At 37.6% G+C, this 16,547-nt stretch overlaps 2 protein-coding genes across 2 annotated transcripts in view; one reads left to right on the top strand and one right to left on the bottom strand.

The window, feature by feature from the left end:
- Window positions 1-307, bottom strand: part of LOC133642603 (suppressor of cytokine signaling 3-like) — a 60,631-nt gene extending 60,324 nt beyond the window's left edge. The window contains exon 1 of the mRNA XM_062036893.1: window positions 190-307. The gene's annotated coding sequence lies outside the window, so the exon portion shown is untranslated. The remainder of the gene's footprint in view (window positions 1-189) is intronic.
- A 7,222-nt stretch (window positions 308-7,529) lies between these two features.
- LOC133642599 (Na(+)/H(+) exchange regulatory cofactor NHE-RF2-like) overlaps window positions 7,530-16,547 on the top strand; it is a 118,652-nt gene continuing 109,634 nt past the window's right edge. Inside the window, 3 exon segments of the mRNA XM_062036887.1 lie at window positions 7,530-7,949; window positions 15,621-15,770; window positions 15,772-15,936. Coding sequence (XP_061892871.1) covers window positions 7,743-7,949; window positions 15,621-15,770; window positions 15,772-15,936 — 522 coding nt within the window. The 5' untranslated portion in view covers window positions 7,530-7,742.

Here is a 16,547-nt window from a genome sequence, read left to right as displayed (position 1 = left end):
AGTATATAGTAAAGCTGTACAATAACATGACAGCAGCTGTAGACTCAATACAACAGCACCCTCTTGAGGTAGCTCAGTGTTAGTGCAGGCTAATGCTAACAAGAGCTCATTACGAACATAAAAAAAACATTTGTCTCTTGTAGATTAACAACACATGGTAAAATCACGCATGACGTGTTGCTTACTCACCCTATCGGTCTTGAAAGGACAAGAAAGAAAAGCCAGCTGTTCGCCATTTGCAACGTGGAAAAACACCAATCATATCACCTGTGGCTTCCGGCATATGTCTAGGGGGCGCAATCTCGCTACTGCGCATGCGCGTTTAATTGGCGGTCACCTTTGAGCAGATTTTTTTTTTTTTTTTTTTTTTTTTTTTATTTATTTTAGAAACCTTTATTTATAAATTGCAACATTTACAAACAGTTGAGAAATAATAATAAAAATAAGTACACAAACAGTACAAAACTGCAACTGGGGGTTGTAAATAAAATAGTATGCAATATATATATATATATATATATATATATATATATATATATATATATATATATATATATATATATATATATATATATATATATATATATAAATAATATATATATATACCAAACTAAGTGCAAAGCCATAGGCTCACACAATTTCAGTAAATAATTAAAATTTGGAACACAGCATCATCGTTTTCACAGCTTTTTGGTTGTTAACCTTTGAGCAGAATTTACGTCTTCAGTGACGAAATACAAAAGAAGTTTGCGTTTATGGTCACTTGAGAAATAGCAGTTGAACAAAATAATTATAGGTAGAATATGTCATTTGTCATTATGATCATTTATATTTTTCATGGCTGCTTTAATTATGTAATGGTATTTATATATTTTCAATGGCATTTATTATTCATCCAATTGAATACTAAATATTTTATGTAATTTTTATTAAAAACAGATGTGATTACATTTTTAATGACTTGCATTTTTTTGCTTATCTAATGACTTACTTACTTATGTAATTGCCTCTTTTTTTTAAATGTTGCAGCAGATTAAAATGTGTAGTGCAGCATGAATTGACTTAATCTTAGACAAACTTTATTGATCAACAAGGGAAATTGTTCCACACAGTAGCTCAGTTCCAAAGGATGGAAAGGATAAAGCAGGTATTAAGTAGACAAAAAATGTACCATAGTAGCAATATAAAATATAACATATATGTAATATTTACAAATTATATATACAGTATATAATATATACTGATATATTATATTATTATATTTTTATAATATATACAATATATAACAATTCCCAATTACCATGTACAATATTACAGTATATGTAACAGCTGCAGCACAAAAAAAAAAAGGTATAAATATATATATATATATATATATATATATATATATATATATATATGTAAATAGTCATGAAAATAAAGAAAAAACATTGAATGAGAAGGTGTGTCCAAACTTTTGGCCTATACTGTACAAGATATACTGTATATATATATATATATATATATATTTATATATATATATATATATATATATATATATATATATATATATATATATATATATATATATATATATATATATATATATATATATATATATATATATATATATATATAGATAGATAGATAGATAGATAGATAGATAGATAGATAGATAGATAGATAGATAGATATATCCAGGAGGGCCAAATATATGTGTATATATATATATATATGTATATATATATATATATATATATATATATATATATATATATATATATATATATATATATATATATATATATATATATATATATATATATGTATATATGTATATATATATATATGTATATATATATATATATATATATATATATATATATATATATATATATATGTATATATATATATATGTATATATATATATATATATATATATACGTATATATATATATATATATATATATATATATACGTATATATATATATATATATATATATATATATATATATATATATATATATATATATATATATATATATATATATATATATATATATATATATATATATATATATATATATATATATATATATATTTGGCCCTCCTGGATATATATTTGGCCCTCCTGGATATATTATATATATATATATATATATATATATATATATATATATATATATATATATATATATATATATATATATATATCTTGTACAGTACAGGCCAAAAGTTTGGACACACCTTCTCATTCAATGTTTTTTCTTTATTTTCATGACTATTTACATGTATATACACGTTTTATATTCTAGTTTCTTCCAAGTAGCCACACTTTGCTCTAATTACTGTTTTGCACGCTCTTGGCATTCTCTCCATGAGCTTCAAGAGGTAGTCACCTGAAATGGTTTTCACTTCACAGGTGTCATAGTTTTGATGCCATCAGTGACAATCTACAATGTAAATAGTCATGAAAATAAAGAAAATGCAATGAAATGAGAAGGTGTGTCCAAACTACTTTGATTGATTGATTGATTAAAAAAGATCATTTTGCAACATTTCCAAATAAATAGCCTTAAAGGCGGAATTCAACCCACATGATGGTAATGTTTTTGATCGCGGCTTCATTTATTATCCCACGTTCTGTACAAACATTTTTAAAAACCGATGGTCCCTGCAGGATGAAAAAAGGCAAGCAAGCTTTGTTGTGGCTGCTTTCTGAGAAATGCTGCCCTCAGGATGCATTTACTGTCCCTCTCTAGTGTGCGATGTTCTTGGGAGTGATTTATTGTTCCACCCGTAAAAAATATTGGCTGGGAGCGCAAATGCATTCAAAGTGCATTTCCAACAAATACCGGCTGTGTCCAAACTGCATGTGCACTCACCAGCTGCATAGATCCCAGACAACGATATTCTTGCAAAACACAGTTGGGTTTATTTGCGTGCGGCCTGTGTGACATTCTTTTGCTTTTTTTCGCTTTTGGCCCTCTGCGAGCCAGCTGAGGTCAGGTCTGGACACCATGGGGTGCGCGGTTCTCCCGCCACGGTGGTGCAGGAGGAGTGAGGCATTCATTGGCGGTGGAGGGGGTAGACACTTCTGGGAAACAGCTCGGCCCTAATTGGAGCCTGAACTGGTCTCACGTGTCTTCAGTTTAGGAGAGCGAGGATCCCGTTGCTTGGGGACCCTGGTGTGGGTGTGGGTGTGGGTGTGGGTGGGTTTTGGCCCTCCTGGACCGAAACGGGAGTTGTCATTGCCGCCAAGGATTTTTTTTTAATTGTTTTTAGATTACACCTACACCTACTACTACTAAAAATAGTGAGAATAATATTAATGATATCACTATAACAGCACATAATATGTGTTTTTCAACTGACAACCGTACTATTACTACAGCTACAACCAATAATGGTTTTGGTTTATTTCAAACATGCATACAGTTACAATATGATACATTGCATTTCTCCAATTTTTCATCACAACGTGACCGAATAGTAATAAAGAAATAATGCTAATGTTATCGTTATTGCAGTACATCATTTGTATGTATTTTAAACTGGTCTGATCTACTACTACCACTACTATTACTTCTAAAACTATTACTAATAATAATAATTAGAGATGTCCGATAATGGCTTTTTTGCCGATATCCGATATTCCGTTATTGTCCAACTCTTAATTACCGATTCCGATATCAACCGATACCGATATATACAGTTGTGGAATTAACACATTATTATGCCTAATTTTGTTGTGATGCCCCGCTGGATGCATTAAACAATGTAACAAGGTTTTCCAAAATAAACCAACTATAGTTATGGGAAAAAAAACATGCCAACATGGCACTGCCATATTTATTATTGAAGCCACAAAGTGCATTATTTTTTTTAACATGCCTCAAAACAGCAGCCTCGAATTTGGGACGTGCTCTCCCTGAGAGAGCATGAGGAGGTTGAGGTGGGCGGGGTTGGGGGGGGGCGGGGTTTTTAGGGAGTAGCGGGGGGTGTATATTGGAGCGTCCCAGAAGAGTTAGTGCTGCAAGGGTTTCTGGGTATTTGTTCTGTTGTGTTCTCCCGAAATGTGTTTGTTATTCTTGTTTGGTGCGGGTTCACAGTGTGGCGCATATTTGTAACAGTGTTAAAGTTGTTTATACGGTCACCCTCAGTGTGACCTGTATGGCTGTTGACCAAGTATGCGTTGCATTCACTTGTGTGTGTGAAAAGCCGTAGATATTATGCAACTGGGCCGACACGCAAAGGAGCTCTGTATTTCTCCCTACGTCCGTGTACACACCGGTGTTTTAAAAAGTCATAAATTTTACTTTTTGAAACCGATACCAATAATTTTTGTAACCGATACCGATAATAATATCGGCAGTCCGATATTATCGGACATCCCTAATAATAATCAGTCTTTATAGCCCCAGTTTATATTATTTATAAGTCTTCAACAGTTACAACAATAACAATAGTAACTAATATGTGTAGAAGTAGTTTATTTATTATGTTTATACAGTACAGGCCAAAAGTTTGGACACGCCTTCTCATTTCAATGCGTTTTCTTTATTTTCATGACTATTACATTGTCACTGAAGGCATCAAAACTATGACACCTGTGAAGTGAAAACCATTTCAGGTGACTACCTCTTGAAGCTCATGGAGAGAATGCCAAGAGTGCGCAAAGCAGTAATCAGAGCAAAGGGTGGCTATTTTGAAGAAACTAGAATATAAAACATGTTTTCAGTTATTTCACCTTTTTTTTTGTTAAATACATAACTCCACATGTGTTCATTCATAGTTTTGATGCCTTCAGTGACAATCTACAACGCAAGAAATCTTTAAATGTTGTTTAACAAAGATATAAATTTAAGGGCTTTTGTACTCTTAATTATTTTCCAAGATTTGATTGATAATTCTAATGCATTAAGCCAATTAGAAAATGTAGGCCTTACTTTCATAAATCGACATTTATGTAGAATATTTTTTGCCTGAAGCATAATAATGTTGACAAACATTCCTATGTTACAGTCGTTTATATTACAGTACTATAAGTCTATACTGCAACACACGACCATTTAAAAGTTAGGTTTTTTCGCCTCCTTGTGGTTAATATTAACAAGTGCAACACTTCAGTGCCAAACTTGCAGTCTTTATGACGTATCGGCCATGGCAATTATAACTCATATTCAAGCCTTATTTTTATAATTCTACGAATATTTTTTTGTTCATTATCAGAGTTACAGTTTAAAGATTATTCATCCTACTTAGACTTGTTTGTAGAGTTTTAATCATCGTATATGTGATATATTTGGCCTCTTAGCACAAGAGACTCGGACGTCAACGTGGATCTACGCAAGCTTTATTTTCCAACGCATCTACGTAAACAATATACTCAATGTACGTAACCGCGCTACGACATTTCCGGTCTGTTAACAATTGCTATTCCGCGGGAAACAAAGTATATATCTTCATATATTACATTATTTGGCTAAGTTTTGGAAAGAAAATAGTGAAATTATGAGCGCGGCAATAAAAAAAAGCAGGTTTTTGAAAGACAGCTTGTTTGTGGACACGTAGAGTTGTAGTGTCGTATTTTCGCCACACAACGTCGCTGTTGCACAAACTTGCAGTCTTTATGATGTATCGGCCATGGCAACAATAACTCATATTCAAGCCTTATTTTTATAATTTTACGAATTTTATTTTTTTTCATTATCGGAGTTATAATTTAAAGATTATTAATCATACTTAGAATTGTTTGTAGTATTTTAATCATTGTATATATTTTTATGGCTGTTTCGCACAAGAGACTCGGACGTCAACGTGGATCTACGCAAGCTTTATTTTCCAACGCATCAACGTAAACAATATACTCAATGTACGTAACCGCGCTACGACATTTCCGGTCTGTCAACAATTGCTATCCCGCGGGAATCAAAGTATATATCTTCATATATTACATTATTTGGCTAAGTTTTGGAAAGAAAATGGTGAAATTATGAGCGCGGCAATAAAAACAGCAGGTTTTTGAAAGACAGCTTGTTTGTGGACACGTAGAGTTGTAGTGTCGTATTTTCGCCACACAGCGTCGCTGTTGCACAAACTTGCAGTCTTTATGATGTATCGGCCATGGCAACAAGCCTTATTTTTATAATTCTACGAATATTTTTTTTGTTCATTATCGGAGTCATAGTTTAAAGATTTGTAATCATACTTAAAATTGTTTGTAGCATTTTAATCATTGTATATATTTTTATGTCTGTTTAGCACAAGAGACTCGGACGTCAACGTGGATCTACGCAAGCTTTATTTTCCAACGCATCTACGTAAACATGATACTCAATGTACGTAACTGGGCTACAGCGTATACGACATTTCCAGTCTGTAAACAATTGCTATCCCGCAGGAATCAAAATATATCTTCATACATTACAATATTTTGCTAAGTTTTGGAAAGAAACTAGTGAAATTATGAGAGCAGCAATAAAAACAGCAGGTTTTTTTTTAAAGACGGCTTGTCTATCATGAATTGATTAACAAGTTGAAAAACTTATTCGGGTGTTACCATTTAGTGGTCAATTGTACGGAATATGTGCTGTACTGTACAAAAATGGACCCATTACCTCCCTGCTTGGCACTCAGCATCAAGGGTTGGAATTGGGGGTTAAATCACCAAAAATGATTCCCGGGCGCAGCCACCATTGCTGCTCACTGCTCCCCTCACCTCCCAAGGGGTGATCAAGGGTGATGGGTCAAATGCAGAGAGTCATTTCGCCACAACTAGTGTGTGTGTGTGTGACTATCATTGGTACTTTAACTTTAACTTAACTGTGCAATCTACAATAAAAGTCTCAATCAATCAATCAATTGTGGACACATAGTTGTAATGTCGTGTTTTCGCCACACCACGTCGCTGTTGCACAAACTTGCAGTCTTTATGATGTATCGGCCATGGCAACAATAACTCATATTCAAGCCTTATTTCTATAATTCTACGAATATTTTTTTTTGTTCATTATCGGAGTTATAGTTTAAATATTATTCATCCTTCTTAGAATTGTTTGTAGCATGTTAATCATTGTATATTAACTGTTTAGCTCAAGAGACTCGGACGTCAACAATTGTTTTTGAAAGATGACTTGTTTGTGGACACGGAGTTGTAATGTTGTGTTTTTGCCACACAACGTCACTGTTGCACAGACTTGCAATCTTTATGTTGTATCGGCCATAGCAACAATAACTCATATTCAAGCCTTATTTTTATAATTCTAAGAACTTTTTTTTTTGTTCATTATTGGAGTTATAGTTTAAAGATTATTCGTCCTACTTAGAATTGTTTGTAGCATGTCAATCATTGTATATTGACTGTTTAGCACAAGAGACTCGGACGTCAACAATTGCTTTTGAAAGATGATTTGTTGGTGGACACCTAGAGTTGTAATGTCGTGTTTTTGCCACATAGTGTCGCTGTTGCACAATGTTGTGCGCTCCCTTATCGCCAGTGAAGGGGTTGAAGCCGCTGGTCCATGAAGCCCCACATTGGCGGTGCGAAACTATTAGTGAGAGGTTGTTTAAAACCGAGGGTAAAGTTGGATTGAAATAATAGTGAGTGCAGATTCATCATGCTGCACAGGAGACCCTAAGGATCAGATTTTGGAAGTACACCTGGATTACATTTAAGGCGATTTTTTGTTTTGTTTTAAACACTTGGTTGTTTCAAACCAGGTTTTTTTAACCTGAGGAATTAAAGCTCAAAACGAGGGACATGGCGAGTGAGAGGAAGCCGAGGCTTTGTGTCATGACAAAAGGGGACAAAGGCTATGGATTTCACTTGCACGGCGAAAAGGGCAAGACTGGACAGTATATCCGCAAAGTGGAGCCCGACTCGCCTGCGGAGGAGGCTGGCTTGCGCGCTGGGGACCGGGTGGTCGCCGTGAACGGTGTGAACGTGGAGAGAGAAACGCACCACCAGGTATTCAATAATAACAGTGTACCTGACAGTGATGCATCACTTTTTTACTGTGTTTCCTATGTTTTTTTTTAGTTTAATTGTATTTACACTGTGTAAATATGGTTGCCAATAATGAAGACAACTGAAAGGAGTATACAATTGAAGGCAACCCCAAATGACAAGTATGATTTATAGGCTCATACTCACAAAGCAAATAAGCACATACAAAGTTGCCTTTCCAAACCTGCTGATCAGGGAACGCCATGTAAACATATCGAGCTGACAATCATCACTGGAAAGTGGTGTGTCACCTGTGTAGTGAGAACACTTGACTTAACAGTCAAAGTGTGGACCTTAAGATACACTAAAGCAGTGGTCCCCCAACCACCGGTCCGGGGACTGGCACCGGACCGTGACGCATTTGCTCCCGGGCCGCACAGAAATTAAATAATTTATAAACGACCGCATTTTCTCCCACTTAACTTCCGTCAGTCCCACCAGACCAGGGGTCACCAACCTTTTTGAAACCAAGAGCAACTTCTTGGGTACTGATTAATGCGAAGGGCTACCAGTTTGATACACACTTAAATAAATTGCCAGAAATAGCCAATTTGCTCAATTTACCTTTAACTCTATTTTATTATTAATAATTAATGATATTTACACTTAATTGAACGGTTTAAAAGAGGAGAAAACACGAAAATAATGACAATTAAATTTTGAAACATAGTTTATCTTCAATTTCGACTCTTTAAAATTCAAAATTCAACCGAAAAAAAGAAGAGAAAAACTAGCTAATTCGAATCTTTTTGAAAAAATTTAAAAAATAATTTATGGAACATCATTAGTAATTTTTTCTGATTAAGATTAATTTTAGAATTTTGATGACATATTTTAAATAGGTCAAAATCCAATCTACACTTTGTTAGAATATATAACAAATTGGACCAAGCTATATTTCTAACAAAGACAAATCATTATTTCTTCTAGATTTTCCAGAACAAAATTTTAAAAGAAATTCAAAAGACTTTGAAATAAGATTTAAATTTGATTCTACAGATTTTCTAGATTTGCCGGAATAATTTTTTTGAATTTTAATCATAATAAGTTTGAAGAAATATTTCACAAATATTCTTCGTCGCAAAAACAGAAACTAAAATGAACAATTCAATTAAAATGTATTTATTATTCTTTACAATAAAAAAAATAAATTTACTTGAACATTGATTTAAATTGCCAGGAAAGAAGAGGAAGGAATTTAAAAGGTAAAAAGGTATATGTGTTTAAAAATCCTAAAATAATTTTTTAAGGTTGTATTTTTTCTCTAAAATTGTCTTTCTGAAAGTTATAAGAAGCAAAGTAAAAAAATTAATGAATTTATTCAAACAAGTGAAGACCAAGTCTTTAAAATATTTTCTTGTATTTTCAAATTCTATTTGAGTTTTGTCTCTCTTAGAATTAAAAATGTCGGGCAAAGCGAGACCAGCTTGCTAGTAAATAAATAGAATTTAAAAAATAAGAGGCAGCTCACTGGTAAGTGCTGCTATTTGAGCTATTTTTAGAACAGGCCAGCGGGCTACTCATATGGTCCTTACGGGCGACCTGGTCCCGGAAGAGTTAGTGCTGCAAGGGGTTCTGGGTATTTGTTCTGTTGTGTTTATGTTGTGTCACGGTGCGGATGTTCTCCCTAAATATGTTTGTCATTCTTGTTTGGTGTGGGTTCGCAGTGGCGCATATTTGTAACAGTGTTAAAGTTGTTTATACGGACACCCTCAGTGTGACCTGTATGGCTGGTGATCAAGTATGACTTGCATTCACTGGTGTGTGTGTGTGTGTGTAAAAGCCGCATATATTATGTGACTGGGCCGGCACGCTGTTTGTATGGAGGAAAAGCGGACGTGGCGACAGGTTGTAGAGGACGCTAAAGGCAGTGCCTTTAAGGCACGCCCCCAATATTGTTATCCGGGTGAAAATCGGGAGAAAGTCGGGAGAATGTTTACCCCGGCAGATTTTCGAGAGGGGCACTGAAATTCGGGAGTTTCCCCGGAAAATCGGGAGGATTGGCAACTATGCACCAGACACATCACTTAGCTTGTTCATAGATTTATTATAAATCTTCTGATAGGAAGTCGCCATTTGCTATATTTGTTACACCTTTCTTACATGGGACAATGCAAAAATAATAAACATATACAAATGTAAAGGTGTCAAACCGTAGTCAAAAGCTAGGTTCCATCTGCAGTCCGAGGCAGGTTGATGACCTAAGATCAGGAACAAAGTGACCATAGTAGTTAAAGATGGAGAAGTGCTAAATTGTCGCAAATAATAATTGTACTGAAGGAAGAAAACACACATTTCCTTTGGCCTAGTAAGTTAAAGTGCTGGTATTACACAAGTAGTTAGCAATAACAGATGTATTTACGCATAGAAAATGTCTGCATTCCATCATCAATGTTTATTTATATAGCCCTAAATCACAAGTGTCTCAAAGGGCTGCACAAGCCACAACGACATCCTCGGTACAGAGCCCACATAAGGGAAAGGAAAAACTCACCCCAGTGGGACGTCGATGTGAATGACTATGAGAAACCTTGGAGAGGACCGCAGATGTGGGTAACCCCCCACTCCCCCCCTCTAGGGGAGACCGAAAGCAATAGATGTCGAGTGGGTCTGACATAGTATTGTGAAAGTACAGTCCATAGTGGATCTAACATAATAGTGAGAGTCCAGTCCATAGTGGATTTAACATAATAGTGAGAGTCCAGTGCATAGTGGATCTAACATAATAGTGAGAGTCCAGTCCATAGTGGATCTAACATAATAGTGAGAGTCCAGTCCATAGTGGATCTAACATAATAGTGAGAGTCCAGTCCATAGTGGATCTAACATAATAGTGAGAGTCCAGTCCATAGTGGATCTAACATAATAGTGAGAGTCCAGTCCATAGTGGATTTAACATAATAGTGAGAGTCCAGTGCATAGTGGATCTAACATAATAGTGAGAGTCCAGTCCATAGTGGATCTAACATAATAGTGAGAGTCCAGTCCATAGTGGATTTAACGTAATAGTGAGAGTCCAGTGCATAGTGGATCTAACATAATAGTGAGAGTCCAGTCCATAGTGGATCTAACATAATAGTGAGAGTCCAGTCCATAGTGGATCTAACATAATAGTGAGAGTCCAGTCCATAGTGGATCCAACATAATAGTGAGAGTCCAGTCCATAGTGGATTTAACATAATAGTGAGAGTCCAGTCCATAGTGGGGCCAGTAGGAGACCATCCCGAGCGGAGACGTCGATGTGAATGACTATGAGAAACCGATGCACAGGCGAGCGGTTCACCCTGGGTCCCGACTCTGGACAGCCGCACTTCATCCATGGCCACCGGACCTTTGTGCAGAGGAGAAAAGAAAAGAAACGGCAGATCAACTGGTCTAAAAAGGGGGGTCTATTTAAAGGCTAGAGTACACAAATGAGTTTTAAGATAAGACTTAAATGCTTCTACTGAGGTAGCATCTCTAACTTTTACCGGGAGGCCATTCCAGAGTACTGGAGACCCAATAGAAAACGCTCTATAGCCCGCAGACTTTTTTTGGGCTCTGGGAATCACTAATAAGCCGGAGTTCCTTGAACGCAGGTTTCTTGCCGGGACATATGGTACAATACTATCGGCAAGATAGGATGGAGCTAGACCGTGTAGTATTTTATACGTAAGCAGTAAAACCTTAAAGTCGCATCTTAAGTGCACAGGAAGCCAGTGCAGGTGAGCCAGTATAGGTATATATATATATGTATATATGTATGTATATATACAGTATAGGCGTAATATGATCAAACTTTCTTGTTCTTGTCAAAAGTCTAGCAGCCGCATTTTGTACCAACTGTAATCTTTTAATGCTAGACATAGGGAGACCCGAAAATAAAACGTTACAGTAATCCAGACGAGACGTAACGAACGCATGAATAATGATCTCAGCGTCGCTAGTGGACAAAATGGAACACATTTTAGCGATATTACGGAGATGAAAGAAGGCCGTTTTAGTAACACTCTTAATGTGTGACTCAAACGAGAGAGTTGGGTGGAAGATAATACCCAGATTCTTTACTGAGTCGCCTTGTGTAATTGTTTGCTTGTCAAATGTTAAGGTGGTATTATTAAATAGATGTTGGTGTCTAGCACAGGGGTCGGCAACCTTTACCACTCAAAGAGCCATTTTGGCAAGTTTCACAAATTAAAGAAAGTAATGGGAGCCACAAAATTTTTTTTAAAATTTAAAATGAAAAACACCGCATACAAAGCTTAAATGCTTTGTGCTATGTTAACCAGGGGTCTCCGACACACGCACCGGCACGCACTTTAATGTGGAAATTTGATGTTAGTGCAGCCCGCGAGTTTTGAATGAATGGCGCTTGATAGCGTCATACTTGCCAACCCTCTCATTTTTCCCGGGAGACTCCCGAATAACAGAGCGTGATGACACTGCATTTGGCGCCCTCTACAGTCTGCCCTAACAGTGTACCTGCTCGACCACACGTAGAATGCAATTTCAGCTTGCTCACGTAAGTGACAGCAAGGCGTACTACCTCAGCAGCCACACATCTTACACTGACGGTACCAATACCCAGAATCCCATGCAGCCCTAACTCTTCCGCTCAACCAACGCACGGAGAGGGGGGGGGGGTTGATGTGTGGGGGGATTTGGTGGTAGCGGGGGTGTATAATGTAGACCGGAAGAGTTAGGGCTGCATGGGATTCTGGGTAATGGTTGTGTTGTGTTTATGTTGTGTTACGGTGGGATGTTCTCCAGAAATGTGTTTTTCATTCTTTTTTGGTGTGGGTTCACAGTGTGGCGCATTTTTGTAACGTAACAATGTTAAAGTTGTTTGATACGGCTACCGTCAGTGTAAGCTGTGTGGCTGATGAGTAAGTATGCTTTGCTGTCTCCTGTGTGTGCAAGTAATAACAACATGCAACATGTGGCTGGACTGGCACGCTGTATGTAAATGCTTTAGACGACAATTACTACAGTGCAATTAGGGCATGCCCTTTATTTAGTAATTAGAGTGTAAATAGGATTATTTTTTCCCTGGGAGTAATCTATGAGAGACACTGAGATCCATAAGTCTCCTGGGAAAATCGGGGGGGTCGGCATGTATGTAGCTGAGCCGCATCAGAGTGGTCAAGGAGCCGCATGCGGCTCCGGAGCCGCGGGTTGCCGACCCCTGGTCTAGCAGGACCGATAATCAGCATTTCCGTTTTCTTGGCGTTGAGTTGCAAAAAGTTAGCGGACATCCATTGTTTAATTCCTCCCATCCTGAAGGTGGTTTGATTTGACTCTGTGGATTATTTGGAGTCTTGCTGTTTATTTCTAGTGTGAAAGGTGGCGGTTATCATTAATAACTGGCCGTAGCTTTGTATGACATGTCTACATTCCTCCCATCCTGCAGGTGGTTTGATTTGATTTTGTGGAATATTTGGAGTCCTTTACTCTTTATTTCTAGTGTGCAAGGCGGCGGTAATCATTAATAACTGGCAGGAGTTTTGTATGACATGTCTACATTCCTCCCATCCTGCAGGGGGTTTGATTTGATTTTGTGGATTATTTGGAGTCTTTGTTTATTTCTAGTGTGCAAGGCCTGTTTATCATTAATAACTGGCAGGAGTTTTGTATGACATGTCTACATTCCTCCATCCTGCAGGTGGTTTGATTTGATTTGTAAATTATTTGGAGTCTTTCTGTTTATTTCTAATGTGCAAGGTGGCGATTATCATTAATAACTGGCAGGAACTTTGTATGACATGTCTACATTCCTCCCATCCTGGCAGGTCGTTTGATTTGATTTTGTGGATTATTTGGAGTCTTTCTGTTTATTTCTAGTGTGCAAGGTGACGGCTATCATTAATAACTGGCAGGAGCTTTGTATGACATGTCTACATTCCTCCCATCCTGCAGGTGGTTTGATTTGATTTTGTGGATTATTTGGAGTCTTTCTGTTTATTTCTAGTGTGCAAGGGGGAGGTTATCATTAATAACTGGCAGGAGCTTTGTGTGACATGTCTACATTCCTCCCATCTGCAGGTGGTTTGATTTGATTTTGTGGATTATTTGGAGTCTTTCTGTTTATTTCTAGTGTGCAAGGGGGAGGTTATCATTAATAACTGGCAGGAGCTTTGTGTGACATGTCTACATTCCTCCCATCCTGAAGGGGGTTTGATTTGATTTTGTGGATTATTTGGAGTCTTTCTGTTTATTTCTAGTGTGCAAGGTGACGGCTATCATTAATAACTGGCAGGAGCTTTGTATGACATGTCTACATTCCTCCCATCCTGCAGGGGGTTTGATTTGATTTTGTGGATTATTTGGAGTCTTTGTTATTTCTAGTGTGCAAGGCCTGTTTATCATTAATAACTGGCAGGAGCTTTGTATGACATGTCTACATTCCTCCCATCCTGCAGGTGGTTTGATTTGATTTTGTAAATTATTTGGAGTCTTTCTGTTTATTTCTAGTGTGCAAGGTGGCAGTGATCATTAATAACTGGCAGGAGCTTTGTATGCATGTCTACATTCCTCCCATCCTGCTGGTGGTTTGATTTGATTTTGTAAATTATTTGGAGTCTTTCTGTTTATTTCTAGTGTGCAAGGTGGCAGTGATCATTAATAACTGGCAGGAGCTTTGTATGGCATGTCTACATTCCTCTCATCCTGCAGGGGGTTTGATTTGATTTTGTGGATTATTTGGAGTCTCTCTGTTTATTTCTAATGTGCAAGGTGGCGATTATCATTAATAACTGGCAGGAACTTTGTATGACATGTCTACATTCCTCCCATCCTGCAGGTCGTTTGATTTGATTTTGTGGATTATTTGGAGTCTTTCTGTTTATTTCTAGTGTGCAAGGTGACGGCTATCATTAATAACTGGCAGGAGCTTTGTATGACATGTCTACATTCCTCCCATCCTGTAGGTGGTTTGATTTGATTTTGTGGATTATTTGGAGTCTCTGTTTATTTCTAATGTGCAAGGTGTTGATTATCATTAATAACTGGCAGGAGCTTTGTATGACATGTCTACATTCCTCCCATCCTGCTGGTGGTTTGATTTGATTTTGTAAATTATTTGGAGTCTTTCTGTTTATTTCTAGTGTGCAAGGTGGCAGTCATTAATAACTGGCAGGAGCTTTGTATGACATGTCTGCATTCCTCTCATCCTGCAGGGGTTTGATTTGATTTTGTGGATTATTTGGAGTCTCTCTGTTTATTTCTAATGTGCAAGGTGGCGATTATCATTAATAACTGGCAGGAGCTTTGTATGACATGTCTACATTCCTCCCATCCTGCAGGTGGTTTGATTTGATTTTGTGGATTATTTGGAGTCTTTCTGTTTATTTCTAGTGTGCAAGGGGGCGGTTATCATTAATAACTGGCAGGAGCTTTGTGTGACATGTCTACATTCCTCCCATCCTGAAGGGGTTTGATTTGATTTTGTGGATTATTTGGAGTCTTTCTGTTTATTTCTAGTGTGCAAGGGGGAGGTTATCATGAATAACTGGCAGGAGCTTTGTGTGACATGTCTACATTCCTCCCATCCTGAAGGGGGTTTGATTTGATTTTGTGGATTATTTGGAGTCTTTCTGTTTACTTCTAGTGTGCAAGGTGGCGGTTATCATTAATGCCATTCCTCCCATCCTGCAGGTGGTACAGCGGATCAAGGGTGTGGACAACGTGACCAGATTACTGGTGGTGGACCAAGAGACGCACGAATGTCTCCGCAACCTGCGCCTCACGCCCACAGAGGAGATGGCCGTACCCCGGGGCGGAGCCGCCTCCCCCGTTCACTCCTCCTCCACCGCCGCAGTCCACTCCTAGCCCATCGCCTTCGGTACCGTCCTCACCTGGCAAAAAGAAGCGGGAGAACGGTTCGGTGTCGTTGCAGTCCATGTTGCAGAGGAGTCAGAGTTGTCAGGCGCAGAAGCCGACCGGGAGGCTAACGTCGCCAGCGGTGAAGAAGGTAACAGGTCCCTCCATAGATCCTAAAAGTACCATATTTTATGGACTGTAAGCCGCACCCTCTAAATTTTAAAAGAAAATCATATTTTTTCATGTATCAGCCGCGCAGGACTATAAACTGTAGATACACTATATTGGCAAAAGTATTTGGCCACCCATCCAAATGATCAGACTCAGGTGTCCTAATCAAGTATAAAATCAAGCACTTAGTCATGAGAATGTTTCGACAAACATTTGTGAAAGAATGGGCCGCTCTCAGTGATTTCCAGCGTGGAACTGTCATAGGATGCCACCTGTGCAACAAATCCAGTCGTGAAATGTCCTCGCTCCTGAATATTCCAAAGTCAACTGTCGGCTTTATTATAAGAAAATGGAAGAGTTTGGGGAACAACAGCAACTCAGCCACAGAGTGGTAGGCCACGTAAACTGACAGAAGCGCATAGTGCAAAGACTTTCTGCACAGTCAGCTGCTACAGAGCTCCAAACTTCACGTGACCTTCCAATAAGCCCACGTACAGTACGCAGAGAGCTTCTTGGAATGGGTTTCCATGGCTGAGGAGCTGCATCTAAGCCATACATCACCAAATCCAAGGCAAAGTGTGAGATGCAGTG

Source organism: Entelurus aequoreus, linkage group LG25 (genome assembly GCF_033978785.1).
Source record: "Entelurus aequoreus isolate RoL-2023_Sb linkage group LG25, RoL_Eaeq_v1.1, whole genome shotgun sequence".
In the NCBI taxonomy this organism is placed as follows: Eukaryota; Metazoa; Chordata; class Actinopteri; order Syngnathiformes; family Syngnathidae; genus Entelurus; species Entelurus aequoreus.
Note: the sequence above shows the minus strand (reverse complement) of the source record. Positions and strands in the feature narration are given on the sequence as shown.